This window comes from Sebastes umbrosus, chromosome 13 (genome assembly GCF_015220745.1).
Source record: "Sebastes umbrosus isolate fSebUmb1 chromosome 13, fSebUmb1.pri, whole genome shotgun sequence".
NCBI lineage: Eukaryota > Metazoa > Chordata > Actinopteri > Perciformes > Sebastidae > Sebastes > Sebastes umbrosus.
In genome coordinates, this window is record NC_051281.1 from 16,106,608 (window position 1) to 16,119,157 (window position 12,550).

General features: G+C 40.9%; 1 protein-coding gene across 1 annotated transcript in view; it reads right to left on the reverse strand.

The window, feature by feature from the left end:
- LOC119500649 (obg-like ATPase 1) overlaps positions 1-12,550 on the reverse strand; it is a 50,987-nt gene that overhangs the window by 17,637 nt on the left and 20,800 nt on the right. Inside the window, exons 5-7 of the mRNA XM_037790491.1 lie at positions 9,095-9,270; positions 5,383-5,463; positions 4,933-5,030 (exon numbers count right to left, since the gene is read on the reverse strand). Coding sequence (XP_037646419.1) covers positions 4,933-5,030; positions 5,383-5,463; positions 9,095-9,270 — 355 coding nt within the window. The remainder of the gene's footprint in view (positions 1-4,932; positions 5,031-5,382; positions 5,464-9,094; positions 9,271-12,550) is intronic.

Genomic DNA, 12,550 nt, shown 5'->3' on the forward strand with positions numbered 1-12,550 from the left:
GGCTTAGGTATGAGCTCTGCTGTAACTCCTGTCAGGGATTCCTTTACTTTAATTGTCAAAGCTCCTCCTACAGGCCAACTAGAGTATCAGACTCAGCAAAGACATTTTCTTCTCCTTCTTTAACTGCGGTTGGATTTCTTTTAACTTTCAGCACCAAAGATGTCACCTCATGTTTTCAGTGCATTAGTCCCTGTAGTGAGACTTCACCAGAGGTTCAGGATTACACTGATGTTATACTATATTTTTCTTATTGTCAATAAATCCCTATAAAAACGTGTCAAAGATGTATAGTTTAATTCTTTAAAAAGGATTTCCTGAAACAGCTGGGCACTGTAGTTTTAAGCAAACATCACTCAATCAAGAGTACACATTGCATATGTTGGGGACTATTTTAAGCCGCGGATTGATACACATTTTGTCTGTTCGTACTTATGACAGCAGGATGTGGGACCCTGTGCGTTCCAATACACATACTAACATACTATTTAGTGTGTCAGAATGTTTAGTATTTTGCAGTATGCAATATTTCTGGCTATCCTGACCCACAATCCTCTGTGCAGCGGATATATGAGCAAGAGTTTCAAAGCTCAAAGCACGAAGTTATGACGAAGTAGTATGTCCCAACTGTATGCGTACTGCATTCAATAGTATGTGCTTTGTAAGGGCAGCTGCAGTGTGTACTAAAAGTAAAAAGTATGTGATTTGGAACGTAGCCATTGACTCAAAATAAACAGTGTCGATGTGCAACAGTGCGGTTCATTGATGTGTTTTTAATAGATTTTGGAGAACAATGGAGCTCTATGGCACAGGGGAATAAGATGTATCAGGCTTTGGCTACACAGACAACACTTTGCAGGATCAATTCATTGTTGGTGTTGGGTCTTTTGTTGACTGTAAGAAAAATATAGAATATCTCCAACCATATCCTTTAACTTCTAATGGGTAAAGTGGACACGGGTTGAGTCAGGCTACGTTCCAAATCACATACTTTTTCTTTTTACTTTTAGTATGTACTGCAGCTGCCCTTACAAAGTACGCATGCAGTATGCATACAATTGGGACATACAACTTCGTCATAACATTGCATACTAAATCTTTTTCTGGCACACTAAATACTATGGTAGTATGGGTATTAGGGCTGCCCCCTCTTAGTTGATTAGCTGAATAATAAGTCATTTTGGTCTTAGTCGACTAAGATTTCTTTCGTCGATTAGTCATTTCTTATGCTTTTTTCATGCTGAATGACTTATTTCCAAGAAACTTACAAACATCTCTGGTAAACACGAGATTTAAAGTGGTGCTTTTGTGTGATTCTTTGTGCAGAAACTTAGTCGATAAGATTAACTAATTGATTAGTTGACAAAAATCGTACGTGTGTTAGTCGACTAAGAATTTATTTTTTCGTTGACAGCCCTAATGGGTATTGGAACACACAGTCAGTGTCTTTCTTAACGACACCTTATCATGAAACGAGGCCTTTCGCTGCAGATCAAACCGGACGAGGACTTGTTGAACACAAGTCTCCCGAAGTGCTGAGACACACTGATTATTGTCTTTTCGACATCATAGTCAGAGATGACTGATGAGAGCATGAGCATGGCATATGATTTTCTGAATTACACCATGACAGAAAAATATGTGGGGGAATTAATTATGAAAGATCGATTCATGCCTTTGTGGCAGGAAAAAAAAAGAAAAGATGATTAAAAAGGCTGACTGGAAGAGCAGCTGTGGTATGTAAGTATTTCAGTTGTGGTTTCCCAAAACATAAAGACAGAGGTACCTAATGTAGCACACATTTAGGAGCAAACAACGTTCAAAGAGACAAAATAGGTTTGAATGTGTAATAACGAGACTCAAAGAACGTCTATACAGACTAAAGAGAGAAGGAAGCCGTCGCATGTCCGTACATATACACACACACACACTTGCATACAGACAACCAGACACACACACACACACACACACACACACACACGCACACACACAGAGTTAATAAAAGCTCCAATAGTACCCTGCAGTTCTTAGACTCACCAGGAGAACCCACACGGCAGAGGCACTCACAGACAGGTCACGCTTAGTGGTTTCCTTAAAGGTCAACTCATCTACTTAAGAGGCACCAATTTACTTTAATGCACATTGTCCAAAAGATGGAAAAAAAAAATAGAAATGACAAGAAAGAAAAACACCACAGCATATCTGGAGTATTCTGCTTTTTACTGCTCTTAGTTCTCTGAGGAGGATCGAATAAATATCTGATATCAAACCTATTAAAAAGACTGATAAAGACGGCGAGGCCACAAGCTTGCAAAAACAAACAATAACTTAACTGACAAGTGAAAACACGCCAACACTGGGCAGGCTGTAGCCACACCACATCATCAACAGCGCTCTAATGACCCTCTCTAACACACAAACTATACGGTACGTGGCGCAGAGAAAAAGTCTTCCAGGCAGCTCACTGACGCCGAGCAACGAGGAGAAAGCCTCTTGATAGACTCTTGTAGATGCCATTCCCTATCACGCAATGCCTCTCAGTCATAAACACATGACAAATGCGGCCTTAATCATTTTTTACGAGCGGGGATGTGCAGGGGGCAGTGCATGGTTAGAGGGGTAGAGGGGAGCGGCGAGCAGCAGGCGGCCCCCTCTGCACAGAGGAGAGGGCTGTGTGGTAAAGTCTCCTCTGGAACATCACTCGGCCAGCGCTCCTTTGATCTCCGCACCGCAATTACGCCAGCATCCAAATGAGCATGGAGTCGCCTCTGAAACAGACTTCAAACATGCACATGTACGCATTCTCATACACATACACATGCACTGTATAGGATTGGAGCCATGTGCTCCTCTCTCTCAACAGTAAATGATGTACTGTCTCCAGCAGAGAACCTGGGGATGAAAGGAGGCCTCGCTCCTCGTCTGATCCCTCCATTAATGATGGCTTGCTGAAGCTAATACTGTGTATTCTTGTCTAAACAAGGGCAGCCTGGTATGTGCTTCCCATACTCCAAACAAGATGATCTTGGTTAACAATGGACAACAATTGTTTTTGGAGACACAAAAACTTTGATAAAGCTGCTGCAATCTCCCATGTGAGACAAAAGCTACAGCAATAATCAACTGTGTGTCTCTACAACCTGCGATAATAATGAAATCAATTAACTTACATACATTAAACTCATAAAATAGTGTTTTGTGAAGCATGCTGCTGAAATGAATAACATTAACATAAAGTCTGGGTGGCAGCAGGTACCGAGGAAAACACCTAGAATATAAAACAACTTGAAAAAACTGAGCCTGTGAAACGGTCTGAATGGATGTCCTGAGAGACACAGATGAGATTGGCTTATTTGCCTCATTCTAGGATTCGCCCTCTTTTCCTCCTCACATTAAGGCTGAGATTGCAATTTGTCTTGCTGTTTGCTTTGAATAGTCCTTAACCGTATCATCATCTCAACTGTGCCGGTGGAAAAACACGGGGAGCATGGCGACAGCCAAATGGCAGTCTGGCGTCTCCGCTGCAGACTAGCTGCCATTAGGGCTGAGAGCAGCATTTATTGTACAATTAGGGCCAGCGAGATCTACCTGTAATCATCTCCATACAGGTGTGAGCTCCTCTCTGGACAAGGGAAGTGACTCATCACTTGTCAAACATCAGCACTTTGATGTCGGCATTGTTCACCGTGGCGCCCTCAGGACACCTGAGCACTACTGTTTGGCTGTTTAAAACGCTCTGAGATTTATTGCGTTTCACACAGTTAAAAAAAAAAAGGCGCACACACGCAACATGAGAAAAAAAAAAAGCCCTCTTCCTACTCATGACGGATGTACCACACGCCATGAATCATTTGATTTATGAGCTTCTCTTCCCCCCCATCCCTCCGTCTGACACTCATACTTTCGTGTCAGGAACATTTTAACAAACAGTCATAGGTAAACAACTTCCCGTGTAATACAACGCTGCCAAGCAAAGCACTAAAATCAAATTTTTGTAAGGACTGACACCACAAGCCTAGAGGGCAATTGGAAAAGTGCGATAACAATCCACAAGTTGGTGTTATTGACAAAACGGCTGCAGTGTGGAAAAAGTAGCCCTTTCAGATATAATGGATGTCTAAAACAACAGAATCTGCTCTCAGTGTGGCCACATGGCATTACTATAAAGAGTGTGTTTGACAGAACCGAGCTGGAAACACAGCGAATAATTTTATTTCGTGCATTAAAAGTCATCCTTAGTAAGTTCGCATTATGAATAGTGTTGCACCTGCAGAGTAAAAAAGCGTGAATCCCTGTATATTAGCAATAAAAGCACATTTTTCTTCAGCCCACTGTGCATCAACAAAGCCTCTTTGTGATCTGTGGGAATTTCAAGGCTGTAAAGTGACGCTTGTAAAACTACTTGAGCAACAACATGTGAAGACCAAACCAAATATTTGGAGAAGAAATATTTTTACATCGTAAAATCGTAAAATATTCATATCCTTCTGATTTATCGGCTGACTCCAGATGATATTAATTACTAGCTTGGCTTTGAATGTACACGTGTTTGTTTTTTGTTTTTTTTGTCATTTAAAGCCTTCCATATGATATGACAAATTTTGATGGAAAATAGGGACCATATGCGAGTATGTGCTTAATGAAGTGCAGAGTCTGGTCGGGGTTTGCAGAGCTGGATGTTGTGTTAGAGCTTACTTAGTGCCACCTCCAGGCAGATCCTCTCACAAAGATATGACCGTTTCTGTCAGCAGGAGACCGCAGTCGTCAGCGAGGCAAACTCACACACTTCTCTCACCCCCGGCACATGCATACGCAGGCGCATGCACGCACACGTTTTATAGCTGAAATGCAGATTCAATCAAAGTTAGCAGAAATCAATGCAACTCCGTACACAAGTAGAAGGAAAGCTCTCTGGGGGGATGATTAATGACTTACCATTTGTTCTTTCTCCTGATGTAGTCTTTCTCCGAGAGGTTAATGAGGTAAATCATCGGTTTGGACGTCAAAAACAAGTATTTGTTCAACACTTCGATCTGTGACAGAGACAGACAGAGAAGAAGTGAGAATCCAAACTTTCCAAAGTAGCCTTTGAGGACAGCACAGACAGAGACGAGTGAAGCCAAATCAAATTAGAGTCTGGTGTATAGGCGCTGTGGGGAGCGACTATAAAGCCTCTAAATTAAGATCAGCACGGCCAGATGTCATTAGCTTGTACAAAAGTAATGTCAAAATACAAGCAACAAAAGGCTGTGCATAATATTAACTTTGGATTTGCACAAAAGACGAAAAGAGAGGGGGGAAACAGCAGTTGTACTTTCAGGTCAGATGAAAAGATTAACAAGATAAATGACATTAATAAATCTGACTGTAACATCAAAGGCTTACCTCCTTGTCGTTCCATTCGTGATAGTAGCGGACGTGTTTCTTTTCATCCACAACCCAGCTCTTGATTTTGCACATAACGTCCTGTTTGGGGTTAAAAGAGAATGAACAAGAAGCCATTAAAGGAGATGAAAAAGAATATAAACCCAGCAGGGTATGGGGTAATTATTTCCTAAATGCATGGCATCCTGATGCCAAAATGAACAATGGCTGCGCTCGCATTCGAGCAGGAGTGGCCTGGCTTTGACAGGGATGGCATGCACGAGACCCCCTTCCTTCCTTTAAATCACGACAAAATGCCTTCTGGGGTGTCTCGCTCAGAGTCGCAGTTTTTGAACATCAATATTCCATCGGGACTGTTTAATGAAAAGGATAGAGAGAGGAGACTAAATTGGAAAGAGCGGGGGAACTAATTGGAACTTGGTTAGTTAGGTGTAAATTATTGGTCCTTCCTCGGGCACTTTGCAGAATGCAGCGATACTGAATAAGCACTAGTGAGGTACAGAACTAATTATTCACTGTTTCTTCTGGAGAAAATATTGAGCATTTCCAGCTATGTATGCCACATTCATTACTGAGGTACTTGTGGGTTGAGACCACAGGCAAGACTGGGCCTCGACAGGATCTGGAAGCGGAAAAGGGTGGGAAAATGGGAGGGAGGTAGTTATAAAATTTGTAATAAAGAAATTGAGCCTATTATTGTTGATCCAGCCCCACAGAAATTAGCGGAACACATTCTTTTTGTTCCTGTCAACTTGACCTCCCCCTTCATATAAAAACTCCCCCACCCCCTGCAACACTCCCCCTACCTCCTTTTCCCTCCCCAAACCCTTGCAGCACTTCACAATCATACTCCCTTTTGAAAGAACTGAGGAAAAAAATCCTGCCAGAGCCTCAATTACACAATGGCAGAAAAAGCTCCACACACTGACCCCCAGCCAGCTGCATTCACTCTCTGCACATCTCTCTCCACAGGAATTCTAAAGGCCTTTTAGTCAGGCAGCCAGAGTGCAGCCAGCGGGAGAGGGCGCAGGAAGAGCTGCATACACTCCGCCCGCGCCGTCCCAAGTCTTCACAGAGAGATTAATCATCTGTGAAATGGAAACAGCAAACGGCCAGTGACACAGGCTGAACCCGCTCCAGGTTTCCCTCATCAGCTCGCAGCCGCCGTGCAGCGCTCCTCTAACAGGCAGGTGTTAATAAAAGACATATAGGTCCCACAGGGGTCAAACACATATGCCTGCCACCATGAAGCGCCGCTGGTGGGCCGGCTTCTTATTATTGTTTTGTAAGGATAGGGATTTTGAGGATTCACACGGACAAAAGCAATGAAACATTGTTCTTGTAAACACAGCACCGGAAAAATGGATTTAAATCTTTCTAATAATGCATACACATGAGCCCTGCGCTGCTGCTGCTTGCTGCATGAACATGGATTCAACAGAATGAGAAATTCAGTGACTTTTTCATTTGTTCAGGAAATTTTCACCATAATATAATATTTTACAATACATTTTAAAAATTTTGATTTGTTTTTTTTTTCCTGACAAAATCTAATTTTCTCAAATGGCAGCTGTGATTTGCAGCAGTGAGCGTATGAACCTTCACAGGTTTGATTTCCATTCATTTTGGCCCCTACATAAAACAACATTCCTCCCCCTAACTGATACCCTTTTTAGTTTACAATATTAATCATGTCCTTATGTGTTCCTCAATGTCCGGTTTCAGCAGGAAGTGCATAAAAAAAGGAGCAAGATGCCCTCGAAACACTTCATGTTTCATTTTTGTCACAAACTCCAAATATTCAACATTATTCTTTTAGGAGCGCATGCACAAGGTATTACACTATACAGCATAATTATATACCAATATACACAGTAGTTCTCTCTCACAGTGAGTGTTTCTACACCTTGTGTAGTAGTAACAATGTAAAGGACATTTCCTACACTGCATACATTTCTTTGCACTTTAATTTTTATGTTTTGCAACATAGATATTTGGGTGGTTTTGTCATATTACTCAAGAATTTCGCATCATTTTAATATATATATATTTTTCATATAGCAAATCACTAGTTGGTTTTACTGTAGTTTTATTTCACTTCCACTGACAGAACATATACAATGTGAGAAAAAAACAGATTTAGGATTTTTAGGACACAGCTTAACGTAAACTATTGTATCGACTAAACCAGCTCTATAGGTGTAAATTGTGCAACATCTCGCATCACATCAGGTATTCTATGTGACAATAGGGAGATATCTAAATGGTAAAATAATTGTGTAGATCCACTACAAGCAGGATAAAAGCAGTTCCTGCTCATGAAATTTCAGGCCACATAAAGACCCGCAGTGCTTATAGGAAACTGAGTGCAACAATGGAAATTTCAAAGGTCTTGCAAATTACTCAGTAAAGAGGAAAATCTAAGGAAGTAATCACCATCTACACAGAATTTCCCTTTTAAGCATGCTTTGGTTCTACACAAAAAAAGTACAAGCACTGTTGTTTCTTTTAAACTGCACATTTTTAGTCTTGATGCATATATTCTGCATATAGACGCTTACATAAACATGTATGTGTGTCTGTGCACAGCTGAGCGTGTCAAACGCCAGGCGCAGCCTGTGAGACAATCACACAATCCCTCCCATCTAAAAGCTCGCTGCAGCCTTTGATAAGCACCATTCTTTGCCATCTAAAGAGGTCTTCTATAGATTTCACTTGCCGACGTGTGCACAACCTTTGACAAGTAATGTATCATTTTTATTCATTGCCTAAAATTGTTAGCAATTATGTGCGTAAGCGGCCACCTGCCTAGCCTGAATGGCTCCTGTCTGTGGGGCTACAGGGGTGTGGGGAAGTGCTGTTGGCTGCAAAGGGGAGGGGGGGTAGTCTGAGGGGAACCAGCCAAACACAGGGCCTCTGCAGCAGGTGAAAAAGCCCCTCTCGTTAGTGTAATGAGTGGTCAGAGCCTCGGTGTGTCGGGGCCTGAAATTGGGCACGCCGCTCCAAGTGAAAGGCCAGATCCCCTCGCGTGCGAGCCCATCCTATCCTGCTCCGATGATGGAAGGGCATCCTGAGACATTTACAACCAAATCATTGCCAACGTTGCCTGCTCAGCCTCATTACCTTAACAATATGACCATCTGAATGCATCCACATACATTTTGAATCCGACATCCAGGATGTAGATCTTTTTTTTTTCCTTTCTGATCTTACCCTGTATTTGGCCCTGAACCTCACTGCACACAACCGAGGAAATCCTCTGTCAAAGAATATTCTAAACATTTACGGTATTCATAGCGAGGTATTGGCATATATGTCACCCGCTGTATGGCCTTATACAATTTCCTGAGCTGCTGTAGGTGTACAAGCATGAGCGAGAGCTGTGCCATGATTTGAGTATTACTTTAGATAAAAAAGAGCTGTGTGGAAACACTTTCATTAGCCCAGTGCTGTGACCCAGGGTCGGCAGCTGAATAAGTAACTCTCTATTAATGATTTCTACAGCAGAAAACCCCTGACCCCTGATCACTTTCAATCTCAGAAAGGGAAAAAAATGGGGCAGGGGGAGGGGTGAGACCTATTGGAGGGAGATTAAAAAAAAAACATACTCTTTTTTTTTTTTTTTTTTTCTCCTTGGCCATGTGTGTGGGAGGGTTATTATTTGTGCCTTGCTGTGAGGGGGAGCAAAGGGCCTGCTGGGACATTGACTCACGTATTCTGGTTTGAGTTTCTTGTCACTGCCTCTAATGGCCGTCTTCTCCAGCTTGTCAATAATGGGGCCGATCATCTCCTCATCCTTCAGCCTCAGCTCCTCGTGGATGATCTCCATATCCCTCACCGGGTCCACTGTCCCCTCAACATGGATGATATCCTCATCCTCAAAAGCACCTGCAGCGACAAAACACACAGAGAGAGCGTATAGAATAAAAACACATATAGTACATGCAACAGAATCAGAGCCACAGAATCAATGACATTGACTTCTTGAGATCGAATGTGAAACAGTGATTAGATTTGGCCCAAAAAATCATTAGCTTTTTGCAGAGAATATGGGGGAAAAATAAACATCCACATGAAAAAGCACAGTGGGAGTCACAGGAAAGTCATAACAAATACAATAAAAATACTCAGGAATATATTTAATATTTCTTTTCGGTGTGAAAGTGTCAGAACTGTAAGAAACCAGCTTACAGTGTCAAAGTAAGTTCCACTAAAATTGGCTTTAAGTGCAGCAAAACAGGCTTGTGTGTCAATCTGCATGAAGCGGGGAGTGTCTGGTCATGCATTTTGTGCCCCTCTGTCTTAAAACTATTAGCCATTAAGTTAAAAAACATTTGAGAAATAAACAAAAGTGAGTAGGATTTAAGAGAAAAATGTCAACAATCATAGACCACAGATGACAGTCTTACACTAATCATTTGCGTCTTAGCCATCTTGGCTGTGCTGGTGATTAGGTAATGAGGCTCTGAAGCAGACCATTTAGCAAGCAGCGGCTCTCAGGACTGATTCTCCAGCAGAGGGAGGGGGTGAGGGTAAGGGTGAGGGAGGGAGGGAGGGAGGGAGGGAGGGAGGGAGGGAGGGGGGACACGGGTGTACATCTGTCACATGAGAGTGACAGCCTTAAACATCGCCAGGGGCAACTGTAGTGGACTGCAATATATGTTCTTTAATTTACACCCCATACAGTTGGAGCACATGTTGTTTCATAATAACACTAATTTTGCAAATAAAAGGGGGATTAGCACCTCAGTGGTAGAGGGAGGATTCAGATCCTTTACTTAAGTAAAAGTGGCAATACTGCAACATAAAAATACTCCATTGAGTAAAAGTCCTGCATTGAAAATAAAAGCATAATTAGCATTTGGAAAAATGTCCCTTGTCCCTGTAATGCTATTAGCCTACATATTATATTACTGTTATTATTACATCATTGGATAATTTTCACTGACGCAAATAAGTAAGTCACATTTTGAACTATTATATACTGTATATGAAACCTCAATCTGTAAAACACCTGTCAAATAAATGTGGTGGAGTAAAAAGTAAATATATATATACACATACATACACATATATGTGTATATATATGTGTATACAGTATGTCCTGTATATATTTGTATACATATATTCATACATATATGTATACATACATATATATACACGTATACATATATACATATATATATATATATATATACACATATATATATACATGTATACATATATACATATATATATACGTGTATATATATATATGTATATATATACACGTATACATATATAAATATATATGTATATATATATACATACATGTATATATATACACATATACATATATACATACATATATATACATATATATATATACAAATATATATATATATATATATCAGAAGTATAAAGTTGTATGGAATGTAAATATGTGTAAATATGTTGTACTTGAGTAGTTATAATCCACCACTGGAGGACCTTCATGTTAGATATTAGTAATAGTACTTATATAAATCTAGCATATTTGGATTTGTAATATGGCTTCACATGTTTTGTAAATCCGTCCACAGTGACTCAGGAAGTTTCACACTGGGGCTTAATGGGAATGCCGTCTCATTCAACATGGGAAGTGGATGTCAGGTGAATGATGACTAAGTATTACTGTGTTGAGGGACACTATGTTTGGAATGTGCATGGTGGAGTCGCTTAAGGTTATCAACAATCAATATTCACGTGTTGACACCTGAACAGTGAAGGTCTGTTGACAGGTGTGGACCTGCGAGATAAAACCGTGACTGAAATGATGCACACTATTCATCACATCGTTTCTCAACAAGTATCAACTGTGATTCATGTAGGAAATATTGATGATTCATAGCTGCGTGTTGTTGTCGTGATGACACACAACATGGGATTCAGACAATACTTTGGAGAGCTGCATATGAAGTTATCAGGACAGTAAAGTTATCACCTATATCTCCACGAATCAGATAAATGTCCTGGTTGTCTGCAGATGAAGCCAGATCTTTCACTAACTTTAGACCAGACTGAATATTTCAACAACTGTTGGATGGATTGCCATGAAATTTTGTATAGACATTCATGGTCCCCACAGGATGAATTGTCATAACGTTGGTGGTCCACTGACTTTTCCTCTAGTGCCACCATGAGTTTAACATTTGTGGTTTTGAGTGAAATGTCTCGACAACTACTAGATGGCTTGCCATATCATTTTGTAGACATTCACCCACCCGTTATCAGACGATTTAATGGGCGTAATCAGCGGTTATTACTTTGTTGAATACTCGATTCTGATTGGTCAATCAAGACGTTCTACTGTCTTTTATTTCTTTATAGCAGACCGTTGTTATGTATAACAGACCGTTGCTATGGACGTAGTTCTGATGTTGGACTCTGGCGGACTATTCTTGTGTCAAATTATATTGATTTCTTAAGTAAATAGCTGTGTAATAAACGGGAAAATGTACAGCTAGCGGGTCGTTGTGCATTTGGGTTTATTTCACAACAATGACCGGCTTGCTGTGCATTATCCTTTACTTATCCCTATCACACTAATAATTCAGGGGGGCCAACCTGCACTTCCCATGTTGTGAAAGTGAAACTTAACCTTGTGAATTGAAACAAAACAACTTAATTTACTTTGTACAATTTAGGAAAAGATTGTGGTTTGTGTTAAAATAAGCACGTAAGTTACGTAACAAAAGTACGGTAAAATAAGTCAACGTGGTTTCACACAGGACATGACCAGCGGTCTCTCGGGTGAAAGTCCTGTGTTTGTTTTTTCCCATTCATCGCCCCCGACCGCCACCCCAAACGGGCTTTGTCACTACAGCCACTAGAGGTTGGCGTCGTCTTCTTGTATTCGTATTGGTGATCAACCATGTCAATACTGTAGATGATAACGGCCTTCTGAGCCTACTAGTAGGTGTAGCAGGCCCCTTCTAACCCATATTTATGAGACTGATAACACCCATTCAATCAGCTTATAACATTCAAAGTGGCTGAGACATTTCTGTTCCCCATAAGATGAACTGTAATTTGCGTGCTAACAGGCTAAACTAAGATGGTAAACATGATTTGCTAAACATCAGCATGTTAGCATTGTGAGCATTTAGCTCAAAGTACAGTATCACAGAGTCGTCAGCATAGCTGTAGA